Source organism: Symphalangus syndactylus, chromosome 23 (genome assembly GCF_028878055.3).
Source record: "Symphalangus syndactylus isolate Jambi chromosome 23, NHGRI_mSymSyn1-v2.1_pri, whole genome shotgun sequence".
Taxonomy (NCBI): Eukaryota; Metazoa; Chordata; class Mammalia; order Primates; family Hylobatidae; genus Symphalangus; species Symphalangus syndactylus.
In genome coordinates this window covers 38,576,318-38,591,662 of record NC_072445.2, presented here as the reverse complement: position 1 = coordinate 38,591,662, position 15,345 = coordinate 38,576,318, and the positions used below count along the sequence as shown (strand labels likewise).

At 42.0% G+C, this 15,345-nt stretch overlaps 1 protein-coding gene and 1 pseudogene across 11 annotated transcripts; one reads left to right on the top strand and one right to left on the bottom strand.

Moving 5' to 3' along the window:
• Nucleotides 1-762, bottom strand: part of LOC129473085 (collagen alpha-2(XI) chain-like) — a 43,773-nt pseudogene extending 43,011 nt beyond the window's left edge.
• Nucleotides 105-13,586, top strand: LOC134735692 (uncharacterized). Of its 11 annotated transcripts, none has more exons than XR_010119075.1 (5): nucleotides 105-1,026; nucleotides 2,211-2,377; nucleotides 4,234-4,368; nucleotides 4,621-5,468; nucleotides 13,168-13,586. XR_010119075.1 is itself a non-coding variant. In XM_063632384.1 (3 exons), exons 1-2 carry the CDS (start codon nucleotides 529-531, stop codon nucleotides 2,370-2,372), a joined length of 582 nt encoding a protein of 193 aa, XP_063488454.1. In that variant the 5' UTR covers nucleotides 105-528; the 3' UTR covers nucleotides 2,373-2,377; nucleotides 13,168-13,586. The 11 variants fall into 11 exon arrangements, 4 of the variants coding, with proteins under 4 accessions (XP_063488454.1, XP_063488453.1, XP_063488455.1 ...); XR_010119071.1 differs by having other exon boundaries at nucleotides 1,990-2,377; XR_010119074.1 differs by lacking the exon at nucleotides 4,234-4,368.
• Nucleotides 13,587-15,345: the final 1,759 nt, after the last annotated feature.

Below are 15,345 nucleotides of genomic sequence, written 5' to 3'. Positions count from 1 at the left end.
GCTGAGGTGTGAGGATCCCTTGAGCCTGGGAGTTCAAGGTTGCAGTGAACTGTGATCACTTGATTGCACTCCAGCCTGGGCAACAGAGCAGGACCCTGTTGAGAGAGAGAGAGAGAGGAGAAAGAGAGAGAAAAGAAGAAGAAGAGGAGGAGGAGGAGGGAGAAAAAGAAGGAAGGAAGGAAGGAAGGAAGGAAGGAAGGAAGGAAGGAAGGAAGGAAGGAAGGAAGGGAAAAAACCCACATTGCAGACTCCTATTTGAGGAAGCTGACCTCTACAGTTTATGAGAGAATCTCCAGAGGAGGTTGCCAAGCCCTGGCTCTTCTCTCTTCAGCGCGAGGACATGGGGGAAAGGAGACATTTATGAATCTCTTTGAGTCTCAGTCTTTTCATTTCTAAAATTGTGTTAATAAAAGCCTTTCTGAAAATGGTGTTGTGAGGAAGGACATGAGGTTTGGCACTTAGGAGGTGTTCAGTAAATGGTGGTTATTATTGTTGTTAGAATGAGAGAAAAAAAAAAAAGAGAGCCTCATGCAAAACAGTAAAGAACAGAGAAAAGAAACAGGAAATAAAACAGCATCTGTGGGCTCCAGAAGCGCCCAGAGCCCCCACCCTCCCTCGCCCACCTGCGCACTCACCCCTGATGGCCCAGGTTCCGAGAGGCTCAGCAGGGCAGCCAAGGCCATGGCTCGCAGGAGGATCCTGGCTCTGCGCTGGCTCCTTCAGTCTTCAGGGTGTATTGGCAATGGCCACTGTGCACCAGACCCCGAGGAGAAAATGAGGCGGTGCAGAGAAAACGAGGCGGTGCAGGGAAGGAGGAGCTCCGAATCCAGCACTCCTTTCCCTACCCCTGTCCAGGGAGAAAGGCTGGAGATGAAACAGCCTGATGGGGCTCAACCAACCAGAAGACATCAGAAGGGACGCCTCTGTGGCTGGGAAAGGAAGATGCTAGAGCTGCTGGGAGGAAGTGGGAGAATTGTCAGGCACCAGCATGGCCCAGGAAGCCCCTGCCTACTGCAGAGTGTGGGGGTAAGTGAAGAAAACGAAAATTAGGACATCATAATCACCTTCCTCTTAATGAGGAAATACATTATGGAAGTTGGGATTTTTTATTTGTAGTTTCGTAAATGGATGATATTTCTTCATAATTTTACATTGATTCTTTGCATCATAGAGGAATTCATTTGTTACCAGGTGATATTATATTGACCCTTTTATAGCTTTGATAATTTTGGAGAAAATCTTTGATGTTTTCAAACATATAAGGAGAAGGAAATAATATTTAATTATTTAATTAGTAATTATTATTTTATTTCTGCTTCATATAAAAATGTGGTGAGGCTGGGCGCACAGCTGAATGAAATTTAAAAGAGTCAGCTGGGTGCGGTGGCTCATGCCTGTAATCCCAGCACTTTGGGAGGCTGAGGCGGGTGGATCACCTGAGGTCAGTAGTTCGAGACCAGCCTGGCCAACATGGTGAAACCCCGTCTCTACTAAAAATACAAAAATTAGCTGGGCATGGTGGCACATGCCTGTAATCCCAGATACTTGGAGGGCTGAGGCAGGAGAATCACTTGAACCCAGGAGGCGGAGGTTGCAGTGAGCCGAGATCACACCATTGCAGTCAAGCCTGGGCAACAAGAGCGAAACTCTGTCTCAAAAAAAAAAAAAAATATGGTGATACAAAGAACCCCACTCTAAATTTTTATGTTTAAGAAGAATTTCTTTTTCTCCTTTATTTTCTGTGTGTGTGCGTGTGTGTGTGTGTGTGTGTGTGTGTGTGTGTGTGTGTGAAAGAGAGAGAAAGAGAGAAAGAGAGACAGGGTCTCATTCTGTTAACCAGGCTGGAGTGCAGTGGTACGATCTCAGTTCACCGTAGCCTCCACCTCCTGGGCTCAAACAGTGCTCCCACTCAGCCTCCCCAGTAGCTGGCACCACAGGCACATGCCACCATGTGCCTGTATTTTAATTCATGTACTTCCTCTTTCCCAGGTTCTCTAGTTTATAGCATATCCCTTCCTGAGGAACATAAATCACGTGTTATTGTCTGCCTTTCATCCCGAGAGGAAGGAGATAGTCACATGGCCATTTTATGGTTGAAGGATTTGGTGATCACTGGGTCAAATGAAGAACCTCAGGATGAGTCAGTATGGTTTTACCCAGGCATGGAGAAATTAACTTCTTGATGATGATCAAGTCTCCTTATTAAATAGGAGTGCAACTGATAGAGGATCTCCTCACATTTGCTTTATTTCGTGGTGCCGCCCAAATTCATGCTGTACCCTCAGCAGCAAGGAGTGGGACCATCACTCCTGGCGTTCCCAGATGGAACAGACACCAAGCCTGGCTTTGCCACGAACACAATACGGGACTGATAAAGGTCAGTTCTTAGGAATATGCTTCCCAAATGTAGAAATCAACATAAGATCCCAATTTTAAATAACAGGTATAATAGCATAATATATTATTTTATTTATTTAGAGATGGAGTCTCACTCTATCACCCAGGCTGAAATGCAGTGGCATGAGCTCAGCTAACTGTAACCTCTGCCTCCAGGGTTCAAGCTATCCTCCCATCTCAGTCTCTAGAGTACCTGAGAGCTAATTTTTTGTTTTTGTTAGAGCTGAGGTTTCACCAGGTTGGCCAGGCTGGTCTTGGACTCCTGAGCTCAAGTAATCCACCCACCTCAGCCTCCCAAAATGCTGGGATTGCAGAAGTGAGCCACCATGCCCAGCCGCATAATACATTATCATTCTCTTTGTATATTATTTGTACCAAGTTATAGATACACAGTTATTCCATAACTCTATGTTCACCAGATCACCTCTTGCAGGTCGTACAGTGAAAACACATCCTTAGTTTCAAAAGATATGTGTATACCAGATTTTTCAGACATAGGCTTGCTTTTAGAATACAGTTTACTATGATTTTTGTAACTCATCTTAATTGATGTTTAATACCAAGACAGAAGTCATATTTTCTCCAGTCATTTCATGGTATGATGTGCCACTAAGTCCAAATCTTATATAATAGTAATCAGGACGCCAGGCACAGTGGCTCATGCCTATAATCCCAGCACTTTGGGAGGCCGAGGTGGGCAGATCACCTGAGGTCGGGAGTTCAAGACCAGCCTGACGAGGTGAAATCCTGTCTCTACTAAAAATACAAAAATTAGCTGAGTGTAGTGGTGGGCGCCTGTAATCCCAACTACTTGGGACGCTGAGGCAGGAGAATCGCTTGAACCCAGGAGGCGGAGGTTGCAGTGAGCCGAGACCACGCCATTGCATTCCAGCCTGGACAACAAGAGCGAAACTCCATCCCCCTGCCAAAAAAAAAAAAAAAAAAAAGTAATCAGGAAAACTCACAGTTGCTACAATATTATTAGATTAATATGAATTTTCAAAAATGGCAGAGCCTTAACCAAGCTTAAAGAGTTTTTCTTTCTTAACTGACCTTCTTGGATGTGACTTCACGAAATTTTGATGAAATATGGTCATAAATTATGATGACAAGTTAGTTTTGGGGGATTTTATATATTACCAGATACCAATGCCAAAGGAAGAGCTATGTTAGGGGTCCTCAGAGCCACCTCAGGTGAGATGATGCCCCAGGAGGACTCACAGGGCTCATCATGCAGTCCTACTCAGGGCTCTGATTCATTACAGTAAAAGGATGCAAAGCAAACTCAGCAGAGGGAAAGACACACAGGGCAAAGCCCAGGAGAAACCAGGCATAGGCTTCCAAGGATCCTGGAGCCACACAGGACACACTTAATTCCTCCCACGAGGAGCTGGGATGCCATGTGTAAAATATCGTCTACCAGGAAGCTCGTAACAGACCAGCACTAGGGCCTTTGGGGGCTTTTATTAGTCAGACTTCTACAGAGAAACAGAATTTATTGGATATATATAGGTAGATAGATGAGAGGGGATTTATGCTGGGGATTCACTCCCTCAACTATGGAGGCTGAGGAGTTCCACGTTAGGCCATTTGCAAGGTGCTGAGACAGGGGAGCCTGTAGCATGGCTCAGTCCAAGTCTGAAGGGCTGAGAACTAGGGGAGCTGGTGGAGTAACTCTGAGTCCAAGACCAAAAACCTGGGGGGCTGCTGATGCAAGTCCCTGAGTGTGAAGGCCAGAGAACCTGGAGATCTGATGTCCAAGGGGAGGAGAATATAGGACTCCCTTCTCCAAAACAGAGAGAGTGAATTCACCTTTTTTCTGCCTTTTTGTTCTAGCCAGGCCTTCAGCCTATTGAATGGTGCAGTGAGCCGAAATCACACCACTGCACTCCAGCCTGGGCAACAGAGTGAGACTCTGTCTCAAAAAAAAAAAAAAAGAAAAGAAAAGAAGAAAAAGAAAGTCATACATTGGTACAGAAAATACTCTTAAATCCTACTTTTCTGGAAATATTGGTTATTATAGAAGATATAGGACTAAATTCATTTTTAAATTTTTATTCTGAAATTATTATTACAAATGTTTTATGAATCATTTTAGCATATAGGCAAGTTTTGAAAAACCAAAGTTATAAACCAGGGATGCAGATGAGTGTTCTGTGAAATTTTTAATTTTTGCAGAATACCATGAGAAATTACACATTTTCTATTTTATATTTCTTGTAGGAAATAGAGGCCGCCCATCTCTCAGTGCCACACATGAGAAAGGGAAGTTGTCATTTTATATATCCACTGTCAAGCATCTTGGTAAAACAAAAGAAAGCAGGCTGGGCCTGGTGGCTCGTGCCTATAATCCCAGCACTTTGGGAGGCCAAGGAGGGCAGATAGCTTGACCAGCATGGGCAACATGGCAAAACCCCGTCTCTACAAAAAAATTTAAAAAATAAAAAATAAATGTAGTCCCAGGTACTCAGAAAGCTGAGGCAAGAGGATCACTTGAGCCTGGGAGGTAAAGCCTTCAGTGAGCCATGATAATGCCACTGCACTCCAGCCTAGACAACAGAGTGAGACCCTGTCTCAAGAAAAAGAAAAACAAGAGGGAAGCAATCTACTTTGTACCCAAAGAATTTTACATGCAAGGAATTTGACTATGAATGAGCCTCCATTGCTTAAGAGAGACTTCACTATTTGGGATTTTAAGAAAGAAATATACAAACGAACAAATCTCATCAGCAGAGGACTGAGAAACCAGTGTTTATAATACTCAGTGATTAATTTAATATTGTCTTCAGTCATCATTAAAAGGGACTTGGTTTAAAAGTCATTTTGATTGATCGCTGACTCAGAGTCCTCAACATTTCACCTTTTGCTTTATGAAAAGAACTAGTAGATTAATTTAGAGTTTAACAAGGAGAAGCAGGTCTCCCTTGATTTTCTGTTTGGCCAAGAATTTATCCTAACATGGTACCATCAGAGTACTGTCAGAAAGCTGTGAGTCAACTCAGATTTCTCACCATTGAGTCAAGCTGTGAAGCCAGCCATCTTGGGGGTAAGGATTTCCATACAGAAACACTGTAAGTAAATAATTTAGCACTTGTTTCCTATTCCTTTTTATTGGATAACTACAGAGAATTAAAACTGTGGGTTGTTTTGAATTCACAAAAGAAATGTTTTAAAGCTTTCGAGGAAAAAGCCAGATTATCCATTGCAAAGCATCGAAATTCAAAATCATGCTAAGGCTATAGAGAAATAGGATCCTATCCCCACCTAGTGGCCAACACTGAAATCTAGGCTTAGAACAGGAAACAAGCGAATTTGTCAACAATTTCGGAATACTCCAGCATTCTTTACAAAAAAAAGTTAGAGAAAAGGTTAAGCACACAAAAAAACACAAGTCAAAATAAATACGACCAAATACATAGGTTTTGGCAGCACATAGATTTCTGTGGTTTTGCTATGCTTTTAGCAGCAGCTGTAAAAAGCATTGCACACTAAGCATTGCTAGATTGCCAAACAAACCTAATTATATTTTTTTGTTTGTTTTTTTGTTTTTTTGAAAACCTCCTAACCTCTGTGACCTAATTATGTTTTTAATGAGTTGAATGTAAAAACAAACTAACATCAACGAATACAAAATTTCAGCTAGACAGGAGGAATAAATTCAAGATATGTACTGTACAACATGGTGACTCTAGTTAATAGCAATGCACTGTGTACTTGAATATTGCTAAGTGAATAATTTTAAGTGTTCTCACCAAACACAAAAAATATGTAAGGTAATGCACATATTAATTAGCTTGATTTAGCCATTAAACAATGTGTGTGTGTATATATATATATATATATATATATATATATATATCAAAACATCATATTGTATACCATAGATTCAATTTTTGTTAATTAAAAAAAGAATTAAATGAATACATATATTTTTGTTGCACAGATGTATGAGAGATTGATCAATAAAGATTCTAAAATATTTGTTAAAAGTTACAAACTGAGGGAAAGCCTTCGACATCATATTTGGAAGAAAGAAAGTGTACATAGTTAGACAGTCCTAGGATCTGTAAAGTGGGTGTGATCATCAGAGAGCAATACCTTGAGCAGTGCTGTCCCAAACAACGTTCTGCTGTTAGGGAAACGTTCTATGTCTATCCAACCGAGCCGCCACTAGCCACAGGTGGCTCTTGAGAACTTAAAATGCTAGCAGCTGGTGAGACGAAGAGGCCGAAGTTTTCATTTAATTTTAAATTAAAGCAAAACCACCTATAAGAGAAAGCGCTAGAGAATTGGAAAAATGAAAAAGAATTTGAGAAGCCAGTGGGAATGGAGCTAAAGTGTATGGTCATAGCTCATTAGATTTGGGGATATCAGAATCCCAACAGCACAATGGGCTCATTAGAAAATTAATAAGATTACAAAACAGGTTAAAGGAAGCATCAAAAATAGTCCAATTTTAGCAGATACAGAAGCTACAAATTTAGCAATAGTTTTGGCAGACCCTCAACTCATGCAATTTAACAGTGCTAAGAACCGAACCAAAGGGGAATGCCAAGACAAAAAGCTTATAAACGTTAAGAGCACATTTCTCTTAGAACATACAGAAACAGGGCACTTCCACACCTTCGATTCATTCTCCAAGCTTAAAGAGTTTTGCCCTAAAACCAGATCCTCTCCTACGATGGGACAAACAGCCCCATTGTTCTTCCCTCCAGATCTGTTCCAGCCTGTGTCTGGAGACACTCTGCACTCAAGTTAAAACAGTTTAGACAAAAGACAATGTTTAGGAATTCCAGAAACTTTGGGATTTAACATCAATGGCAACTTTTAATTAGGAAAACCGAATCTAATAAGAAGGGCTATTTTGAATACCCGGTATGTGGAGGGGAAAGTATCAAGGTGGAAGGTTATGAAACATTAATGGGAGATACAGAGAACCAAGAAAGTTTCTGTGGTGATTTCTCCTGCCCCGGGCATGTTGTCTGAACTTACAATTCAACTCTGGGAGCTGGAAAAGCTCTTAAGAACCTCTAGGATTCCACTTCCCCACAAAACAACGTAATATGAAATAGTGACAAATCCCTAGGAGAATATGTAAAATAACAATTATGATAACATTGTTGGAGAAATCTGACATAATCCCACTAGTAGGACTCTTTAACAACTCATTTTGGCCAGCCAAAAGGTAGGTGGAGCTTGGAAGTGAATTGTGAATTACACCAATATTAAGAAAAGCAGCTAATTCTGAAGTAGTATTAAGTGGCAGTGACTATTCTAATCACTTTAAATATTTAACTCAATTATGAAAAATAAAATGTGATTAGCACTGTACATGACATTATTTCCTTAGCAGAAGATCTTGCTAAATCAACCGTTGATTAGCATTCATGCATCAATCTGGCTGATGTATCCTTTTCAATCCCAATAAATTATATTCACCAACAGTCTGCTTTCACTTGGCAGCCCCAACCTTTACTAAGTGGCCAGAGTAAATTCTCCCACCCCCGAGGTACAATCCATTGAGCAAAATTTAAACAGCCTAAATCCAATTCAAGAATTAACATTGTTTTATTACCCTAATGACACATTAACCAGGAGTGACTTGAAAAAAACTGTGTCCGTGAGGAAACTTTTTGGGGTAATAGAAATATTATCTTCATTGTAGTAGTAGTTACACAATGAATATGTTTGTCAAAACTCATAAACAACTGTACAGCTATGGTTTCACTGTATTTAAGTTATATCTCAGTAAACCTGATTTAATTTTATTTATTTATTTATTTATTTATTTATGAGATGGAGTCTCACTCTGTTACCCAGGCTAGAGTGCAGTGGCGCAATCTTAGCTCACTGCAACCTCCACCTCCCAGGTTCAAGCAATTCTCCTGCCTCAGCCCCAAGTAGCTGGGATTACAGACACGCACCACCATGCCCAGCTAATTTTTGTGTTTTTAGTAGAGACAGGGTTTCACCATGCTGGCCAGGCTGGTCTCAAACTCCTGACCTCAGAAGATCCGCCCGCCTCAGCCTCCCAAAGTGCTGGGATTACAAGTGTGAGCCACTGCACCTGGCCTGAACCTGATTTTTTTTAAAGCAACTGCATCCAAAAACCTCTGTCTTCCATTATTAATTTTATGAGTTAAAAGGAACAGACTATAAAAGAGCACAAATTTCAGTACAATTTTGGGGAGAAAAATTCTGCCCAAGACCAGGCAAAAGCCTTTGTGCTTGAAACCCCTTACTTGAAAAAGAGGAACAGAAATTAATTGGCGTGTTTGAATTCTGAAGACTGCATATCCCACATCTGTATCAAACTTGGGTCTCTTCATTTGAATTACGTGGGTCCTTAAAAGAGCCTCAGAGCTGTGCTGTCTAACATGGTAGCACTAGCTAGCTACCTGTGGCCATTTAAATTAATTAAAATTAAAATTAAATTTCAAATTGAGTTTCTTAGTGCACTAGCCATGTTTCAAGTGCTCAATAGCCATATGTGAATAGTGGCCACCACATTAAATTGCATAAATGTAAATATTTCCATCATCACAGAAAGTGCTATCAGACTTAGAGGCCAAACTGTCTTAGAGGCCAAACAGGTATATAGACCACTGGAGTTTAATGACTTAAGTATTGAATACAAAATTAGGTGGCATATGCCTCTGAAAATTCAATTGGCTGATATTTCTAACCATTGAAACCATCTTGAGATGGCCAGGAGCAGTGGCTAATGCCTGTAATCCCAGCATTTTGGGAGGCTGAGGCGGGTGGATCACCTGAGGTCAGGAATTAGAGACCAGCCTGACCAATGTGGCAAAACCCTGTCTCTACTAAAAATACAAAAAATTAGCCAGCCATGTATCGGGGGAGCCCACCCCCAATATTGCAATGTAGATTCCCTCTATTTTCCCTAAGTGTCGGCCGGTCTGGGAAATGAAGAGAAAGAGTACAAAAAGAGGAATTTTACAGCTGGGCCGCCAGGAGTGACATCACATATCTAAGTCCATGATGTCCACCTGAGCCACAAAACCAGCAGGTTTTTATTAAAGACTTCAAAAGGGGAGGAGGTGTACGAACAGGGAGTAGGTCACAAATATCACATGCTTCAAAGGGCAATAAAGATCACAAGGCAAAAGGCAAAGCAAAGATCACAAGGCAAAGGGCAAAATTAGAATTACTGATGGGGGTCTATGTTCAGCTGTGCACGTATTGTCTTGATAAACATCTTAAACAATAGAAAACAGGGTTCTAGAGCAGAGAACCGGTCTGACCTCAAATTCACCAGGGTGGGGTTTTTCCCCACCCTAGTGAGCCTGAGGGTACTGCAGGAGACCAGGGCGTATTTCAGTCCTTATCTCAACCACATAAGACAGACGCTCCCAGAGCGGCCGTTTATAGACCTCCCCCAGGAATGCAGTTATTCTCCCAGAGTATTAATTATCAATATTCCTTGCTAGGAAAAGAATTTAGCGATATCTCTCCTACTTGCATGTCTGTTTATAGGCTCTCTGCAAGAAGAAAATATGGCTCTTTTAGCCCAACCCCGCAGGCAGTCAGACCTTATGGTTGTCTTTCCTTGTTCCCTAAAATCGCTGTTATTCTGTTCATTTTCAAGGGGCACTGATTTCATATTGTTCAAACACACATGTTTTCCAATCAATTTGTACAATAGTGGCCCTGAGGTGATGTACATCCTCAGCTTATGAAGATAACAGGATTAAGAGATTAAAGTAAGACAGGCCTAAGAAATTATAAGAGCATTATTAAGGAAGTGATAAATGTCCATATTAAAATGAAATCTTCACAATTTATGTTCCTCTGCCTCAGCTCCAGCTGGTCCCTCCATTTGGGGTCCCTGACTTCCCGCAACAGGCATGGTGGCAGGCACCTGTAATCCTAGCTACTTGGGAGGCTGAGGCAGAAGAATGGCTTGAACCTGGGAGACAGAGTTTGCAGTGAACTGAGATTGTGCCACTGCACTCCAACCTGGGCGACAGAGAGAGACTCTGTCTCAAAAAACTAAAATAAAATAAAATAAAAAAGTCTTGATCCACGTTGCAAATATCCTAGTGGTGTACTAACAAAGCCAGAGGCCTCCTCAGACAGCCAGACACCTCAGAGGCAGACATATATGGAAAGGTAACTAATGGTGGCCTCACGAGGAAAGGGGGCAGCTACTCCATGAGCACAAGCTCTAGATACTTATAACAGCCTTCAACTACTTCAAAAAACAAAACAATCCCTCGGGGAGAGATTTCCGAGCAAAACAAAACAGCCCATTTGTTTTTAGACTCCTGCTATAATGCTTTGCCTAAAGGTATTGGCCAAGGCAGGTGGATCACTTGAGGTCAGGAGTTTGAGACCAGCCTGACCAACATGGTGAAACCCCATCTCTACTAAAAATACAAAAATTAGCCAGGTATGGTGGCATGTGCCTGTAATCCCAGCTACTCAGGAGGCTGAGGCAGGAGAATCACTAGAACCTGGGGAGTGGAGGTTGCAGTGAGCTGAGATCCACTACTGCACTCCAGCCTGGGTGACAGAGCAAGACTCCCTCTCAAAAAAAAAAAAAAGGGGCGGGGGGGTTGTCCTTATTTCCCCTTTCTCCTTCAGCTGACTGGAACACAAACATGAAAGCTGGAATTCAAGCAGTCATGTTGGACCTGAGAGAGAAGAGCTATGTTGAGGCTGGTGGAAGAAAAAGATAGAAGGAACCTGAGTCTCTGACACTTAAACACTACACCAGCCCTAGGGTTGTGTGTGAGAGAGAAATGAACTTCTATCTTGGTGGAGACACTGTTGTTTTCAGGGTTTTCTGTTTCTCACAGCTGAAGCTAATCCTAACCAAGTAGAACAAGCACAAAGTCATCAAAACATAAAATGGAGTTTGCAAAGTGCATGTCACTTCCAAGCATCAGATACAGTAAAATGATGAGATGTTTGTCCCAAGCCCTGGCTCAGGACCCCCCCAACAGCTCCCCGACAAGCCCTTTGTCTTCTTAGTGATCATGCCTTGCATGGTGCCTTTTCCAACATCATGCCCCTCCGTGGAGCTCATTAGTAAGGAGCAAATGAGATTCTTTTTATTTATCTAATCAGTGAATTCCAAAAACTGACAAACAGGATAAAGAAGGAATATCAGCCACTGTTATGCATGTCGAAAAGATGTTTGTTCAGTTCAGGACCATCTCAATTTCAGAAGGGACCTGCATAGATTTATTTGCAGCAATAAATCAATAACACAATTCAGTGGCAATTATACTTCTCAGTTTCCCACACTGCATCTATAGCTGCCAGGTACAAGTCTTAGTATCTTCAAAGCATTTGCAATAGCCATAAAATGGCTCTTTCAAGACAGCAAAGTGGTGGCAGGCATTTCTACAGCTCAAGGGTGCCGAACACGTCTAATGCATCTTTTCTTTATTGGTGAATGTCATGTTTGACAGTGATGTAAATGGAACAGCTATTATGAAAAACGTGCTTATAGTTTAGCCAAAGAAAATATGTAAGGCTAACATTGTGGAAGGGTAGAGTATAAAGATATGAAGAGTCTGGGACCCTGATGGCATCATTAAATGGTCAAACCAACGCTGGAAGCTGTCATCCTCAGATTTCTTGTGAGAAAAATGAATTCCTGTTTATTTTAGCCCCTGCTTTTGGGGTTGTCTGGGCCTGCACTTGCAAGCATTTCTGCCGAATGCAGCAGATCCCAGGAGGCCCTTTCAGTCCTAGGGTATTTGGTTGCCTTTCCCACTCTGTGCCTTTGCTTATTCCTTTTTTTTTTTTTTTTTTTTTTTTTGAGACAGAGTTTCACTCTTGTTGCCCAGGCTGGAGTGCAATGGCATGATCTCGGCTCACCACAACCTCCACCTCCCAAGTTCAAGTGATTCTCCTGCCTCAGCCTCCTAAGTAGCTGGGATTACAGGCATGTGCCACCATGCCCGATTAACTTTGTATTTTTAGTAGAGACGGGGCTTCTCCTTGTTGGTCAGGCTGGTCTCAAACTCCCGACCTCAGGTGATCCACCTGCCTCAGCCTCTCAAAGTGCTGGTATTACAGGTGTGAGCCACCACACCCGGTCGTCTCTGCTTATTTCTTTTTTTTTCTTTTTTCTTTTTTTGAGAGAGGGTCTCATTCTGTCTACCAGGCTGGAGTGCAGTGGCATGATCTCGGCTCGCTGCAACCTCTGCTTCCCTGGTTCAAGTGATTCTCCTACCTCAGCATCCCTGGTAGCTGGGATTACAGACACGTGCCACCACACCTGGCTAATTTTTTGTATTTTTAGTAGAGACAAGGTTTCACCATGTTGAACAGGCTGGTCTCGAACTCCTGACCTCAAGTGATCCACCTGCCTTGGTCTCCCAAAGTGCTGGGATTACAGGCATGAGCCACTGCACCTGGCTGCTTATTTCTTACTGGGATCTCTCCAGTTTAGAGCAGAGGTTCTCAACTCAGCCTGCACTTTGGAATTGCCTGGGGAAATTTTACACAAGTCCCTTTGCTCACCCCTCAAATGGATTGAATCCAGAGCTCTAAGGGTGAGCACAGGTGGGCATGACTATTTTTAACTGTTCTTCTAGATTAGTGATTCCCAATTTTTTAAAATCTCAATTTGAAAAAAATCTCTCAATTTTTTAAGAATATAAGCCCGTCGTATTCTTAAAAATTACTGAAAACACTGAAAAGCTTTACTTATGATATTGTTATTGATATTTACTGTATTCAAAATTAGAACTGGAAAAGAGTTTTAATATGTATTAATTCTTTTTAAAATAGCAATAACAGGCAAGACTCAGTGAGTCACGCCTGTAATTCCAACACTTTGGGAGGCCAAGATGAGCAGATGGCTTGAGCTCAGGAGTTGGAGATCAGCCTGGACAAGATGGCAAAACTCTGTCTCTACAAAAAATACAAAAATTAGCCGGGCATGGTGGCTGGCGCCTGTAGTCCCAGCTACTTGGGAGGCTGAGGCTGGAGCATCACTTGAGCCTGGGAAGCGGATGTTGCTGCAGTGAGTTGAGATTGTGCCACTGCGCTCCAGCCTGGGAGACAGAGCGAGACCATCTCAAAAAAGAAAAGAAAAAGAAAAAAAGCAATAATAAACTACCTTTGTATAGGCTTAAATTTGTCCATAATAAAAGCAAACAAAATGTACTTTAAATAAATAATGGAAAATGTAGATCTTTAAAAAATTAGAAGACCATCAACTTTATTTGGATTGTGAGTCAAACACACACACACACACACACACACACACGCAAAACCTACAAAACAGTCTTGGAAATCTGAACACTGACTGGATATTTGATGACAACAGGAATGATTATTAAAATTGTGGTACTAGAATTGTGATTACATTTTAAGAGTAAAACAAACAGTAAAATCTTTAACAAAGGCACATGGAGGGCCCATGGATCCATCATGTGGAGTAGCCACAGTGCCTAGGGCTCACAATATTCCCAGGGCCCGTGGCAATGTTTACATTTCTTTTAAAATAGAATAAAATTATTTTAAGGCTGAAGAAAATATTTTAATATATAATATTAATATACTTGCCTGTATATCAACACAATCATAAGTATGATTTTGAATTTATTGTTTAGAAAAGTGCATAGGGCCCGCAGAAGTCACAATGCAGCCCTGGATATAACAGCCACGAAAGTTTATGTGCTGAATCACAAAGTGGCAAAATATGAGCTGGCAGAGATGTCGGCCTCTGAGGTTAGAGAGGTCATGGCCACAGCCGCTGAATGTGACTTTGGGTTGGCCATCCAGGAGATTGAGTGGCAGGGGGAGCAAATGTGATCATGAAGGGGCTGGTTGTATCACGCTGGTCAAATGCATACAAAGGAGTCTGTTTAGACAGAAGTGAAGAAGGGAAAGAGAGCGGACATCTCCTGGGGGCCTCAGGATGCCACATTATCTGGGAACAGTGCCCCCAACACCCCTCCACCTCCACCAAAAGGCGTCCTACATACCTGTTTGTTGGTACACTGGGCCCTCAGCCACAGAAAATTGGTTCTCAGGGACAGAGATGACCCAAGCTAAGCCAATCAGATTGTCTCTCCATGACTCTGAACCATGGAGCCCAGAGACACAGAGGTCAAGAGCAGCTCTGCTGAGTGGTGGGTATCCACACTCCAGGGACAAAGTCCATGAGCCGCTGAGGTTCCCAGAACTGCTCTCACTCTTCCCTACTGAGTCAACTCTGTCTTCAAATCCTGAGAAACCCAATATGTTTACAATCAATTCCTTTTGGAGCTTAAGCTATTCTGAATCAGATTTTGCTATTTGTAACAAAAAATAATAATAGGAAGTAGGGAGTTTTAACAGCACTAAAATCAAAAGTGTAAAAGGGACAGCAGCATGCCCCAGACACCCGCGTGTCAGCAATAACCAAGACGTGGAAATGGAACCAAGACAGCTTGTCAGGTCCCTCCCCTCCCTTTCCATTGCAAAGGCTGTCACTAAAGGGGGAATTATTTCTTTACAGAGCAAGTATTATCCCACTTTGCAGGTGAAGAAACTGATGCTGAGGTTAAATGTGCAACTCAGAAGCAAAGCATCCCTGACAAGCTAAAGGAAGGAGAAGTCTCAGTAGGAAATATAGAGAGCCCTGCTGCCAGCTAGAATCAGTGCCACCTTTGGCCCTAAGTCTGCTCAACCCACCCAAAACTAGACCACCTGCCTCTCAAACTCTTTTGTCTGAGTCCCTCTCTCCCCAGGGCCCCAATCAAACAGGGTGCTATTTCTCATCTTCTCCCTAATCCTAATGTCTGAAACATGTTTCTTGGGTTTGGGGTTTGTTTGTTTCTATAGATTTGCAGTTCTAAAAGTAAGGAAAACCTGCAGGTATTAATACAAATAACCACAACTGGAAAGTGATGGAATTATAAGAAATCTCTCCCAGCATTAGTAATACCGGTATGCCTTATTTCATGAGGAGAGCAGGCC